The 15,374-nt window shown below is 39.8% G+C and overlaps 1 protein-coding gene across 1 annotated transcript in view; it reads left to right on the plus strand.

Moving 5' to 3' along the window:
* The window catches only part of Rrm1 (ribonucleotide reductase catalytic subunit M1), a 27,207-nt gene that overhangs the window by 5,799 nt on the left and 6,034 nt on the right, over positions 1-15,374 (plus strand). Inside the window, exons 4-14 of the mRNA XM_021167054.2 lie at positions 979-1,038; positions 1,746-1,785; positions 2,817-2,979; positions 6,347-6,488; positions 8,825-8,908; positions 9,506-9,667; positions 9,928-10,007; positions 11,431-11,632; positions 12,314-12,463; positions 12,651-12,872; positions 13,635-13,711. Coding sequence (XP_021022713.1) covers positions 979-1,038; positions 1,746-1,785; positions 2,817-2,979; positions 6,347-6,488; positions 8,825-8,908; positions 9,506-9,667; positions 9,928-10,007; positions 11,431-11,632; positions 12,314-12,463; positions 12,651-12,872; positions 13,635-13,711 — 1,382 coding nt within the window. The remainder of the gene's footprint in view (positions 1-978; positions 1,039-1,745; positions 1,786-2,816; positions 2,980-6,346; positions 6,489-8,824; positions 8,909-9,505; positions 9,668-9,927; positions 10,008-11,430; positions 11,633-12,313; positions 12,464-12,650; positions 12,873-13,634; positions 13,712-15,374) is intronic.

Below are 15,374 nucleotides of genomic sequence, written 5' to 3' on the forward strand. Positions count from 1 at the left end.
TGTCCTGAAACTCACTTTGTAGACCAGGCTGGCCTCGAACTCAGAAATCCGCCTGCCTCTGCCTCCCAAGTGCTGGGATTAAAGGTGTGCGCCACCACTGACTGGCTGAGCAGGCGTGCTCTTAACCACTGAACCATCCCACCAGTCCTCTTTACAAGACCTAAATTTTTAGTCCTGGTGGACCTGGGACCTCTGGCAGTCCTCTGTGCTTCTGCCTTGTGAGTGCTGGGATTGCAGGTGTGGGCCCCACACCTCACCCTGGTCATAATCTTGAAGACATGGTAAAGACAGGTAACAGTTGCAAAACCTGAGCCTAAAAAGTAAGTATTGGAAAATGAGCAAATACTCATAGACTAGTACTTCCGTTTTTTGCTCATCCTTAGCCTGTACCTGGACTTGACTGCATAAATGCCCTTCAAAGCTTTTAGATAATATTACAGCTGATACGATCTCAACTAATTATTTTTGTTTTCTTATAAATGGCTTTATAACTTACCAAGGCTCTTTAATAATGACCAATTCTATAGTATTTTTCTGCCACAATAGTAATTCATGTTAGCTAAGGACCATGAATTTCCAAAACCTATAAGCTACTTTCTCTTTGTTTATAATACATATGATTTTGTTCTGTTTAAAGTAGGCTTATTGTCAGAAATTTGCAGTTGAAAATGTTGATACATGCTTATGATCCTAACAGTCAGGAAGCAGAGTCAGGACTGTCTGTGCAAGTTCAAGACCAGCCTGCTGGTCTCCTTAGTCCAGGCTAGTCAGGGATACATAGCAAATTTCTGTCTCAAAAATAAATAACTGTACATATATACCATAAATTAGTGTGTGGTACCAATATTTTAATATTAACTAGTATGAAAGCATGTTTGGTATCCTACATTAGTTTTAGTTCTGGATGGAGTCAGCTAAAAACATTACAAGTTGAGAAAGTAAGTTTTATCATTTTAATTATGAGTTCTTTTTCTTCAGCGCCTGAATTCTGCCATTATCTATGACCGAGATTTCTCTTATAACTACTTTGGCTTTAAGGTAAATAAATAAATAATGGGTTTCGAATATATGGGCATTTCTTTTTAAATCAGGAAGTACAGTGGTTTGTTTATGTTGATGATTTAGTTTGAATGCACCTGGTTATGGTAGTGATGATACTTTAAGCAAAATTAATGTATTCATTAATAGTTTTTGAACTTTCCAAATATTACTTGTGGATTATTATTAAAATTACATGGGTAATGAGTCACGGTCACTCCACATTCTACTGTTTTCTCAATAACCATTGATTCCCTACTCTGCTAAGTGTTTATCTAAATATATTATGTTGCTTACATAATGCAGTGACTAAGGACAGGGATGTTTATATGAGACTAACTGTGTCCAGCTCTCCCATTTCTTATTCATAAGCTATGTAATAAGTTTTAGTCTTAGGATGGGGATTATGTCTCAGTTAGTGTCTATAGTCTCTTACAAGCACTCAGAGATGTGGGGACATCTTGCTGCTGCTGCTGCTGCATACCACAGCCATTTTGCATGCAAGCAGGGCAGGCCTTTTCCAGAAATTGGCATGTAATCTTTGCTGAAGTAGAACAGCCACATGATAATGTTCTAGACTGAAGATAGAAACAGTAAATGTTATTCTTTTCATTTAAAATGATAACATTGAGAGATTTCAACTATGAATTACATATCCATTGTGTACTTAAAAACTTGAGAATTCATTGGCTGCTTTGCTCCTCTAGACACTGGAACGGTCATATTTGTTGAAGATCAATGGTAAAGGTAAGAAATGAAAATGATTTTATTGGGGCTAGAGAGATGGCTCAGTGGTTAAGAGCACCGACTGCTCTTCCAAAGGTCCTGAGTTCAAATCCCAGCAACCACATGGTGGCTCACAACCATCTGTAACAAGATCTGATACCCTCTCTTCTGGAGTGTCTGAAGACAGCTACAGTGTACTTAAATATAATAAATAAATAAAATCTTTAAAAAAAACAAAAAAAAAAAAAAGGAAATGATTTTATTATATTAAATGTAGAGCTTTGCACTATTAGCCTTAACATTTCTATTTAGACTGCATAAAACATTTATTGCACTTGTGGCTGGAGAGATGGCCCAGGAGGCTCTTGCAGAGGACCCAGGTTCAATTCTCAGCATCCATGTGGCACCCTGTGACTGTCTTTAACAGCAGTTCTAGGGGATCCAATGCCCTCTTTTTTTTTTTTTTTTTTTTTTGGTTTTTTGAGACAGGTTGTAGCCCTGGCTGTCCTGGAACTCACTCTGTAGACCAGGCTGGCCTCGACCTCAGAAATCCGCCTGCCTCTGTCTCCTGAGTGCTGGGATTAAAGGCGTGCGCCACCATGCCTGGCCCAATGCCCTCTTCTTGTATCTGTGGGCACCAGACATGCATATGTAAGCAAAACACCATACACATTATAGAACGTTATTACATTTATTTATTTGTGTGCATGGATATGAGGAGGGAGGGAGGGAGGGAGGGAGGGAGGGAATGTGCCATAATGTACATGTGGAAATGGGGAACCAGGGATTGAACTCAGGGTGTTAGCCTTAGCAACAAGTGCTTGTGCCCGCTGAGCCATTCTGCAGTCACCCAAATAACCTTTTGTTATTTGATTATAAACAAACATAGTAAAAAGAGTACAAATATCTCTAAATCACAATTGAAATAATTGTTTTGCTTGTTTGTAAAGTTTTTAGAAGTTTCTTTTGCTGTTAATTCTTTGGCTCAGATGTGTTTCAGACTAACTATTCTGATGTGTTTTATTATCTGGAAATTCCTTCTTTGTTTTCAGTGGCTGAAAGACCACAGCACATGTTGATGAGGGTTTCTGTGGGGATTCACAAAGAAGATATTGATGCTGCAATTGAAACCTACAACCTACTTTCTGAGAAGTGGTTTACTCATGCCTCTCCTACTCTCTTCAATGCCGGGACCAACCGCCCACAGCTGTCCAGGCACGCATCAGTTATAACTGCTTTTTGTTGCTGTTGCTTTCTTTTTTATTATTTAGTTATTTATTTTTTGGTTTTTTGAGACAGGGTTTCTCTGTATAGCTCTGGCTGTCCTGGAACTCACTTTATAGACCAGGCTGGCCTCGAACTCAGAAATCCCCTGCCCTTACCTCCTGAGTGCTGGGATCAAGGGCGTGTGTCACCATGCCTGGCTGCTTTCTTTTTTTTTAAATTATTTATGTACATTAGTGTTTTGTCTGCATGTATATATGTGCATGCCTATTGCCCATGGTCAGAAAAGGGCATTGGATCCCTGGAACTGGAGTTAGATAGTTCTGAGCTAACTATGTGGGTGCAAGGAATTGAACCCAGGTCTTCTAAAAGACTAGCTAATGTTCTTAACCACCGAGTCAACTCTACAGCCCCTAAAGCTGCTTTTATAAAAGGTTTGACTGGGGAAATAAGAAAAAGCCAGGTGGTTTATCACATTAAAAACAAACAAAAACTTCAATTATTGCCTGCTCTGATTAAATAATTTGTATTTTGGGACAATCTCTGACTTATGGGAAATAAGTTGGAAGTTAAATGCAGTTAAATGAGAATTTTATACAATTGGTTGTGATATTTGTACAGCTGACTGTTTTAGATGCTGTTGAACAGAATGTTTTTGCTAGGGAATTGCATATTCCAAGAAGACTGTTTAAAAAAAAAAAAGACTATAGCTCAGAGGTAGATTATGTGCTTAGCACGCACAAGCCCTTTGGGTCAAGACTTTTCAGCACTGTGAAAATGATTAGTAAGTACCTGGAGCTAGTTACAAAATGCCTGCAGTAATTTATTAATTTATTTTAAAAATCATAAAAGGATTAAGGTGAAAGTAGAGAGGCAGATTCCTAAGACACATGGGAATTAAACTGATAGAATTTGTGATGTTCTAAACCTGCATTAAGTTTGGTTCCTGAGATTATGGGCAGAATAACAGGACTGCTTAGCTGTGAAAGGGATCACAGTTTTACATTTGGAGTAAGGTAGAAAAGTGCCCTTAGCAAGTCTGTGTGTTCCAGGAAGTTGAGGATATGCCAGTGTCTATATACATATCTCATTGTACTAACACTTATATAAATCATTGCTGCTTTATAATAAAATTCATTAGCAAAATTGGTATATAAAATAACCTCCTTAATTTGGTAAAAGATAACCACTAAAAACTTAGTCTGGGCTTAAAGAGATGACTCAGGTTAAGATGCTCGTGGATTTTGTAGAGCACCTACTTTTGGTCTCCAGCACCAATATGGTGGCTCACAACCATCCATAACTCAGTTCCAAGGGATCTGACGCCTCTGACCAGGCATGCATGTGGTACACATATATACATACAAGCAAAACACTCATAAAATAAAATAAAACTAAAAAACAAACAAACCAAACCCCAAACCATTAGATCTGTTACCGCTTTTAGTGTGGCAATGGAGGTCTCAGCGGGTGTTGTAAGATAAGACGTTGAAATGATTGAAGTGATTGAAAAATGGAAGAATAAAGATCACAGATAATATTTTTACATAAAGAATTCAGAAGTATCTATGGACAAATTAGAATTAAGGAGATTTTAGCTAAATACTTGGATATAAGTTCAATAGAAATAAATTCATGTGTTCCTGTATTGTAGCATTTAGAAAATTTAATTTTCTGCTGTTCAGAGCCAGTCATGATGGTTATGCTTGTGATCTCAGGGGATAAGGACAGCAGAATTACCATTTTGGGACCAGTCTTCTCTCTGTAGCATATTAAAAGCCAGCCTGAGCTGTATAGGAAGACCCTGATTCCAAACAGCAAGACTTGGGCCTCTAGCTTCATGGTAGACTCAAGGGGCCTTGAATTTGATTCCTAACACCCAACTATTCAAGAATCTTGAGAACATTGGAAATGGTACTGCTGAGGTAGAAGGATGGAGAATTCAATGCCAGCTTGGGCTAATATGCCCTCATAAACAAATAAATAGAGAGGAGGAAGAATTTTAGCAGTTTTTAAAAAAGCAAATAAGTTGAAAATAATTTAATGACCATGAACAAGCGCACGGACATATGGGATAATTATGCAATGGAATGCTTTACAACCATGAAAATAAGTTAAGACTACATATTATTAGGCATGGATTGCTATAATATTTTGAATTAAAGACAGGCTTCAGAAGGATAACTAATTACAGAAATTACAATTAGGGTCTTTGTGGCATCTTATTTCTTGAGGTAGGTGTTATATAGACATGTGTATATAATCTTAATGCCTGAGTATTTTATAGAAAGTCAGTGAATAGAATCTATTTGAGTCCTTTAACATTCAAGATGACAAAGAGACCCTGGTAGACTAATGCTAGGGAATGTGAGTGTGAAGAGATAGATCCAAAGTTTAAATAGGTGAGACATCCTTTTTAAAAAGACTCCAGGCTGGACTGTGGTGGTACAGGCCTTTAATCCCAGTACTGGAAGGCAGGGGGATCTCTGTGTTCAAGGCTAGCCTAGTCTACAGATTGAGTTCCAAGACAGCCAGGGCTACACAGAGAAACCCTGTCTCAAGACCCAGTACCCTTGAAACCCAAACAAACAATAATAACAACAAAAAAGACCAAGGGAATGGTATTTTTAATGTACATGTCAAAGAATTTGCTGACTACATGGTATTTGTTTTCAAAAAACTTCATTTTTTTAAGGCTGGGCCTGGTTCTGGAGATAGGTGCAATCTCTGAGTTTGAGACCAGCCTGGTACGTAGTGAGTTTCAGGATGGTGCTATGTTCAGGACCTTGTCATAAAAACAAAAACAAATAACCAAGGAACTTCATTTTTCTAAATGAATCCTGGCACATAAGTAGTCTGGTAAAAACTAGGCTTGATATTTTAGGCTTACCTATCAGACTTCCTTCTGGGTTTAATGTCTAAGGTAGTTAACAGTTAATTTAATTTAAAATAATATATTGATGTTTTGTATTCAGTAAAAGGTGTTTCTCCTCATATATATAAAATAAATAAATCTTTAAAAAGGGGGGGGGTGGAAAGATGGCTCAGAGGTTAAAAGCATTGACTGCTCTTCCAGAGGTCCTGAGTTCAGTTCCCAGCAACCACATGGTGGCTCACAACCATCTGTAATGGGATCTGATGCCCTCTTCTGGTGTGTCTGAAGATAGCTACATTGTGCTCATATATATAAAATAAAGAAATCTGTTTTAAAAAAAGGTGTTTTCCCATCTTCTGCAAACACTTAGGAGCTTTGTAGACTTTAGATCTCTTGTTGCCTGATGTAGACGTCTAGATAATCTAATCGCTCTATGTCACTCACTGACTTCCTTGCTTTGGTTGTCTTTTTTTCTCACTGTAGCTGTTTCCTCTTGAGTATGAAAGATGACAGCATTGAAGGAATTTATGATACTCTGAAGCAGTGTGCCTTGATTTCTAAGTCTGCTGGGGGAATTGGTGTTGCTGTGAGTTGCATTCGGGCCACTGGTAGCTACATCGCTGGGGTAAGTGTTAAGCTGTAAGACTTGATACCACTCATATGTGTGGTCCAGAAGGCCATACTGTCGTAATGCTAGTGCTTGGGAGGCTTGGGCTTCTGCCGATTACCACCTGTTGGTGTGAGTAGGAGGGAGGCATTTTGCTTCTTGCTTCCTGTCTTGTATTGGAGGGTTACGCTGAGTGAGATAGTCTCTACAGTATTTTCTAGCTCAGATTTTAGAATTATGATTTATTTTTTGTTTGGTTGGTTTTCGAGACAGGGTTTCTCTATGTAGCCCTGGCTGTCCTGGAACTAACTCTGTAGATCAGGCTGGCCTCGAACTCAGAAATCCGCCTGCCTCTGCCTCCCAAGTGCTGGGATTAAAGGCGTGTGCCACCACTGCCTGGCAGAATTATAATTTTTAAAAAAGCAATAATAATAGCCATTTGTTGTTGTTGTTGTTGTGTTGAAACAGGGCTTCATTTTGTAGACCAGGCTGGCCTGGAACTCAGGGAGATCTACTTGCCTCTGTCTCTCATGTGCTGGGATTAAAGGCGTGTGCCACCACTGCCTGGCAGAATTATAATTTTTAAAAAAGCAATAATAATAGCCATTTGTTGTTGTTGTTGTTGTGTTGAAACAGGGCTTCATTTTGTAGACCAGGCTGGCCTGGAACTCAGGGAGATCTACTTGCCTCTGTCTCTCATGTGCTGGGATTAAAGACATGTTATCACTATGCCCAGCCAGCTATCATTTATCGATTGTTCACTATGTGCCAAGTCTGTTCCATATTTTACAGGAATTATTCATTTTACTTACTGTAGCCTAGGATACAGCCACCAATCCAGCCGCTAGCAACTTTGTTCCTTACAATAATCCAGGCACCAGTGTTTTTATTTTTCACATGAAGAAAGTGAGGCTTCAGAGTTTTGTTCTGTGTCCGTCATTTGCTGTGTGGTAGAGCTGGGATTTCAGCTTTAGACTCTGGAAAGCAAGGTGATGAGAAGTGCAGGGCTTGGATTTCCATACTGTACCTTTCCTTACAGGCAGTGTGGCCTGGAGGGAGTTATGCCAGCATTTTTGTGGCAGTGTGAAAAAAACATAAACCCTATAGAGTCAGGTTCCCAAGAAAATTGTCATATGATGTATTGGGGCATGTAGGAGTGTAATGTGTCATTTTTGTTTGTAATATCTGTAATATTTTGTGTACTTATATCTATCTGTCCATTTTGTTTGTTTTTTGAGACAGGGTTTCTCTGTGTAGCCCTGTCTGCCCTGGAACTCACTCTGTAGATGAAGCTGGTCTTGAACTCAGGGATTTACCCACCTCATGTCAGTCTGTCTGTCTGTCTGTCTATCTATCAATCAATTATCTGAATTTGTAGAGTGAGCCACAGCCCACTTATCTGTTCAGACTCTTTCAAAGATTTACCTTGGGGTTTAGAAAATTCTTTAAGGGCTGGAGAGATGGCTCAGTGGGTAAGAGCACCCGACTGCTCTTCCGAAGGTCCAGAGTTCAAATCCCAGCAACCACATGGTGGCTCACAACCATCCGCAACGAGATCCGGCGCCCTCTTCTGGAGTGTCTGAAGACAGCTACAGTGTACTTATATATAATAAATCTTAAAAAAAAAAAAAAAGAAAATTCTTTAAAGAATTTGAAAGGTATTTCTCAGTCATAACACTGTTTGCTTAGCCTCATTCTATAATCCAGTCATTGCTGAGACTCTCCATTTTGTTATCTTGGTATGTTGACAGCATAGCATATCATTTTCATTATGTTGCCTTGAATTCTTTAGGGGGAAAATGCTATCATAGTATGTTTTGTTTTCTTTTATGATAACCAAAGTATATCTTTGTTTGTTTGATTTTTTTGAGACAAGATTTTTCTGTGTAGCTCTGGTTGTTCTGGAACTGACTCTGTAGGCCAGCTGGCCTGGAACTCTCGGAGATCCACCTGCTTCTGCTCTGCCTCCTGGCGCTGGGATTAAAGATGTACCTCACCATGACCAGCTCCCAAAGTACATCTTTAATCTAATAATGACTGTTAGATTGCAGAGCTCAAATTTAGCTACCTTGGTTTTGGATTTTTTTTTTTATGTATTACATCATAAAGTAGGGTTGTTGAGGTAGCTCAACATATAACTTACATAACAATATTTTGTTGTTTCTTATGTTGGATATTATGTTTTCATTGCTGAGGTAGGGAGTAGCTCAAACTTCATAGATGGGTTCCTAGGAAATTGTCACTGTTTTGAACAAAAGATCAGGAACAGTTTTTACTTTGGGGCTGTTCTGTTTTTTTCATTGCCTGAGTCCTGTATCTTAATCATGTACCTTTATTTTTGTCCTTTCTTTCAGACTAATGGCAATTCTAATGGCCTTGTGCCAATGCTGAGAGTATATAACAACACAGCTCGCTACGTGGATCAAGGTGGAAACAAGGTATACTTTGTTATGGACAAGGGGCGGAAATCAGAATTAAGTCTTTAGCTATACAACTTGGTTCAGTTATATATTGTTTTACTTTGTTTTTAAAGATTTAGCTTATTCTTATTAATATGATTAGTATGTGTATATCTGTGTGTGAGCATGTGCATGTGGGTGTTCATGGAGGCCAGAAGAAGGCCTCTGGAGCTGGAGTTATAAGTGATTGTGAGACACCCACCGTTGGTACTAGAAATGTAGCTAGGAATTAAGTTCTAGAGTTCTGGAGGCCAGAAGAGGATGCCAGATCTGGAAATGGAGTTATGGGCTGTGTTGTGAGTGTGAATGTGGTGCTGGGAGCAGAACTGTGATCCTTTCAGCAAACTGCTTTTAACTGAGTCTTAACTGCTGAGCCATCTCTCCAGCCCCAGGTTTTCTCTGTCATTTATGAAAAATATTAGTAGTTTACTTTTTTGATACTGTCACTTATTTCACTTAATTTACTCACTGATCATAGTACAGATGAAAGGAGACATTATGCAAGTGTTCTGCAAACTATGACGCGTCTTTGTTTTGTTTTGACTTGGATGAGAATGCTGACTTACTTCCCTTTAGCGCCCAGGGGCGTTTGCTATTTACCTGGAGCCTTGGCACTTAGACATCTTTGAGTTCCTTGACTTGAAGAAGAACACAGGCAAGGAAGAACAGCGAGCACGCGATCTCTTCTTTGCACTTTGGATCCCAGATCTCTTCATGAAGCGAGTGGAGACTAACCAGGTGAGAGGGCTCCTCGCAGCTTGGTTCTTACAAGCTTTGTTCTTCAGTCCTTCACCTCTGTGATGCCACAGACGGTTAGTTCTCGAGAGTCGATGACACCTGACTTGTGTTTAAAATATCATGCAAGCAGGCAGAGCTACAGTTTTAGGCCCCAACTCTGACTTGAACAGCAGATTTCCATGGCAGCCCCTTGTTGCAGTGTGTGGGAAGGGCTGTGGCTGCTACGTGACATCTCTCATGCTGGCACTCCTTTTTGGCAGGACTGGTCATTGATGTGTCCCAATGAGTGTCCTGGTCTGGACGAGGTCTGGGGAGAGGAGTTTGAGAAGTTATATGAAAGGTATGAGAAAACTGCTAATGTCGTAAGCATCAGAGCTAACACTTCTCTCGTTGGGCATCCAAATACCAGAAGTGTGTACGCTAAGGGCGAGGCGCTTGAGAACGATCACTTTCCATGTTGCTAGGCACCGGCGCATTTGATCCCTACCAGTGGAAAAACAGAAAAACATTTAATCATTAGCTCATTTCTAGAAATCTTTGAAAGTATCTAGAAGAAGAGTGTAATTGTAAGTTTGATTTTTGTTAGATGTTTCTTGATTTTTTTTTTTTTTTTGGTACCAAAATTAGTATTTATCTTCTTAAAATTTGGGTGCTTTGCATTTTTAATTGATCCTTATAAAAACTGATAAAGAGTAGCTGAGTTATTTTATAATATAGTACTTTTTATTATTATTTTTAAAATTACATTTAATTATTTTGGGCTTGGGGACACGAGTGCCATGGTGCATATATGTAGGTCAGGGGACAACTTGCAGGAGTTGGTTCTTTCCTTCCACCGTATGGGTCCCAGAGATCAAACTCAGGTTATCAGGTGTGACAGCAAGTATCCTTACTTACTGAGCCGTCTCCCTGGCTCCAGGGTAGGACTTTGGTAATATAAATCACAAGTAAGTAGGACACACAAGTTAAAATTAGCACAGTACTGAATTATGTTTTGTTTTGTTTTTATTTTTTTGAAGGTTAAGGATAGTTTCAGTAGCGTTTGAGAAAAACAAGAGGGCAGACAAGCTATAAATATTATCAGCTGCAGGGAGGGGTCTAAAAGAGGAAGAGAGAAAGCCATGCCCTTTTAGGTTAGGGTCTGAGGAAGTAGGCAGCTTTAGCAGTGGTGTTCAGTGTGCAGCTGCATGTAGGAGAAGCGACTTCAGAGAAAGAAAGCCCAGAACAACAGGGAAAGCAAAACAGAACGAAAAGCAAAAGTAGATGCAGGCTGCGTGGCAGAGGCTCTGTAAGCAGCTACCAGTCTTGATGGTGGTTTTTGTTCCTTTTGATTGTGACAAGTAGTATTGACTTGGTGGGGTTAAGGGTCATTTGAAGGACTCTAGAGCTGCCTGGTTTTCTGTGGTCTTAGCGGATAGAAAATGGATTTCAGGGTTGGAGAAATGGTTCAGTAGTTAAGAGTTTTTGCACAGTCTTGAGGCCCTGATTTAGATTTCAGATAACTAGATAACAAGCCAGGTGTCCTGGAAATACCAGTAACTCAGCTCTGGCTTCTATGTGCCCAGGCATGTGCCCTCACAACACTCATGCACATATACTTAAACAGACACACAAATAAACAGAACCAACCTTTTTTAAAAAAATAAAAAAAGTCATTCATTTTTTTCCCTCATTGCAAGGCTTTGAGAATTTGCCTAATTTTATATTTTTCTGTATTCTTCCTAGAGTGTGAATATTGAGATAATACTAGCTTTGTCTTTCAGTTATGAGAAGCAGGGTCGTGTCCGAAAAGTTGTAAAAGCTCAGCAGCTTTGGTATGCCATCATTGAGTCCCAGACGGAGACCGGTACCCCATACATGCTCTACAAAGATTCCTGTAACCGGAAGAGCAACCAGCAGAACCTGGGAACCATCAAATGCAGCAACCTGTGTACAGAAATAGTAGAGTACACCAGTAAAGATGAGGTAGGCGGAGAGACTGACTGCCTAGCACACCGAGGGACTGGAGAGGTGGTTACTGCCTGTCGCTCCCTACTGAACCCAGTGGTTATTTGAAGTGGTTGAAGGAGATTTTGTTCCCTAGGGCTGAAAAGAAATTATGTGGAGGAGTTATGTTAACTAAGCTGCATTTTAAAAACAATAAGTACCCGGGAGCAAGGAGAACGCAATGCAGCAGGGAGTACAGTGAAGAGCTGGGTGGTGGTGGCACACACCTCTAATCCCAGAACAGAGGCAGGTGGATCTCTGAGTTTGAGGCCAGCCTGGTTTATAAAGTGAGTTCCAGGACAGCCAGGGCTGCACTGAGAAACCCTGTCTTGAGAAAACCAAAAGACCAAAACCAAAAATCTATTTCAGTATTCTGAATAGTGCAACTCATGTGACTAACAGCAAGAGGAGTAGAATCCATGGGGTATAGAAATTTGCTGATAAATGATGGGAAACCATGATTTTAGGGGGTGGGGATTTAACTGAGTTATAAAGAGGTTCCCAGTAAAGACTAATACAATTTCTTGAGTTTGGTCCTCTGCACCGGTGTTGGGGTGGTTGTAAGTTTTTGCATCTGGTAGTTCCAAAGGCTCTAGTGATCTCACTGATAAAGGAAGAAGTCAGGAGTGTGTGATTCTGACACCGTTCTCTGTATTGCAGGTTGCAGTTTGTAACTTGGCTTCTCTGGCTCTGAATATGTATGTCACACCAGAACATACGTATGACTTTGAGAAACTGGCAGAAGTCACTAAAGTCATTGTCCGAAATCTGAATAAAATAATTGATATAAACTACTACCCTATTCCAGAGGTATGGATAGATTTCTCTGCTTTATTGATCATTATTGAATCCCGATGGAGGACATTTGTCCTGGTCTGGCTGTCCCCAGAGTTGGTGTGAGAGAAGGAAGATGAAGAGGTTGTGTGTACGTGTAGAATGTGGCCTTCTGAGTTCAGTGATGTTTGCTTTTCTTTTTCCTAAATCTTTTGGCACAAAGGCACACTTATCAAATAAACGCCATCGGCCCATTGGAATTGGGGTACAAGGTTTAGCAGATGCTTTCATCCTGATGAGATACCCCTTTGAGAGCCCAGAAGCCCAGTTATTAAATAAGCAGATCTTTGAAACCATTTACTATGGAGCCCTGGAAGCCAGCTGTGAGCTAGCCAAGGAGTATGGCCCCTATGAAACGTATGAGGGATCTCCAGTCAGCAAAGGTGTAAGTATATGGCTGAGATTTTCTGTTGCCTGTGAGTACTGGGAATGAGCTGAATGGCCCGTCCTCCATGGGACCTGGGAGGGTGTGCTGGCTTGTGAGAGGGTCTGTACAGATTTAGTTAAGGACCTGGAGATGGGACTGTTTTGGATTATTAAGGCCTAGATTTATTCAGGTGCACCCTAAATCCAGCAATCCCTGTTCTGCAAGAGACTGGGAGTTATGATATTCCCAAAACCTGTTCGTTCACACTAGTAGACTAGTGGAGGAGATAGATTAATTATCCATGGTCAGGGACACCAGGGACTGGAATCTGGGGAGCCCTCTTAGAGTTGATTTCCTTGCTGCCTTTGTCTCTTCTTTATAAAGATTTAGTTTTGAAGTTTGTTCTGATACTTAGAAATTCTAATATGTGATTATTTGAAATTTGGTATTCTCGGCCAAATAAACAGATGAAGGAAGCAAAGAGCAGAGTGTGCTTTATTATAAAAGGAATGTATCTCTTAAAATGTTTAATGAATGTTAAGATTTCCTAATTTGTCAATCCTCAGGAGTGTGGTGAGGTCCCAGGCTGCTTCTGAGCAATATGCTTAATGGAGCTGTGTCTAACACTCAGTGTAGCTGATGTCCCTTAATGTGTTGACAACAAGATGCAGTGGCTGGAATGTGGGGATATGGCAGTTAGTTATTTAAAAAAATTTTTTTTGGTCATTGTTTTAAATTGCCCCAAAGTAACATCATAACTGTGGGGTATTTATCTCTTAGATTCTTCAGTATGACATGTGGAATGTTACTCCTACAGACCTGTGGGACTGGAAGCCTCTTAAGGAGAAGATTGCAAAGTAAGGAGTGAGGTATAAAGGACCCTGGAAGCCAGGAGGCTGGGCTCTTCTGGCTCTTCAGGAGTTGGATATGCTAGTGTGACGACTTCTGAAACGTACAAATTATCTTCTGAAATGGGGCTAAAGTGACCTACCACAGAAATGGCTTTGGAAAGTATAAGAAAATAGTTAAATGAAAGTTGTTTGGCATAGTGAAAGCCTTTCAACACACAGTAGGCATTTCAGTGTGAGTTGATGTTATTTGAGGAGCTGAACAACCATGCTAGTCAATTTTTTGTTTTATTTTGGTTTTGGGTTTTTTTTAGATAAATGTCTTACTATGTAGCTCCGAATGCCCTGGAACTCATGTAGATTAGGCTGGCCTCAAACTTGGAGATCCTCCTGCCTCAGCTTCTTGAGCATTGGGACTAAAGGCATGTGCCATCACTACCTGACCCAAATAGGTCTTCATTTTAAAAATGTTTTTATTAATTGATTTAATTTTATTTTGTGTGTGTGTATATGTGTGTGTGTGTGTGTGTGTGTGTGTGTGTGTGTGTGTGTGTGTGTGTTTTAAATAGTATCTTACTATACAGCCCTGGCTGGCCTACAACTTGCTACATAGACCAGGCTGGCTGCAAACTTATAGAACACTGTGCCCTACCCTAAATACAGAACTAAAATAGAAAGTAAAAATCTGTGCTTTATATTTCTACCAGATGCTTGTTACACAAAACAAGCAAAAACCTAATTTTTTTTAGAGATAAGCCTTGTTGATGATGTGTTTTTCTTTTTTCTTTTTTTTTTTTTTTTTGAGCTAGCTGGGTAACTGATGATGTGTTTTTCTAGACCTCTCCCATATATATATATATGTGTGTGTGTGTGTGTATGTATGTATGTATATATAATACACACATACACACACATGCAGTTTGTCATGTAAATGTGATTGAATATGACATATTCTGAGACTTTTTGGTGTTTGGTTTAGAGATCTTTCAGTGCAATGTAATTACAATTACTGATGATTCCGTAATTGGGATTGAGCAAGTATGACATGAAAGTGTTTTCCTATCTATAACCATGATTGGGATTTACAGTTGAGGAAGTAGAGACGTGAGATAACTGATATCTTACATCTAGAGAGTGACTGAGCTTTGAACCTAGTTGTACAAACCCGCTCAAGTCCCGAGGCTCAGCTCGGTCCGAAAGTGTGGGATGTAGGAAAGATATGCTGTCTGTGTTAGAGGATCTTAACTAATACAAGCAGTGCAGTCAGCGTCTGTGGGAGTCACTGCAAAGGCTTGATGAACAGTGTTTGTTTTCACGTTTGTGTTCACTCCCACCTGCTCAGGGAAGTGCTATAGTGTTGATCTCTACATACGTTTCTACTATTTATATATTGTATGTACGTGTGCGTATATACTGGTGACATGTGGAGGTCAGAGAACAGCTTGAAGGAGTTGATTGTCTCCTACCATGCTGAACAATATATACCTTATATATTGACCCCAGGTTTTCAGGGTTGGTGACAGATACCTTTACCCACTGAGCCATCTTGTAGACCGTGGAGTTGGTAGCTCTTAGGCTAAGCTGTGGAGAGTTCTAAGAATGTTCAATAGTATATTCTTGTTTAAACACTCTTGGCACTTAAAAGTAAAAAAATTAACGTTTTTTTTTTTTT

The sequence above is a fragment of the Mus caroli genome, chromosome 7 (assembly GCF_900094665.2).
Source record: "Mus caroli chromosome 7, CAROLI_EIJ_v1.1, whole genome shotgun sequence".
Classification (NCBI taxonomy): Eukaryota; Metazoa; Chordata; class Mammalia; order Rodentia; family Muridae; genus Mus; species Mus caroli.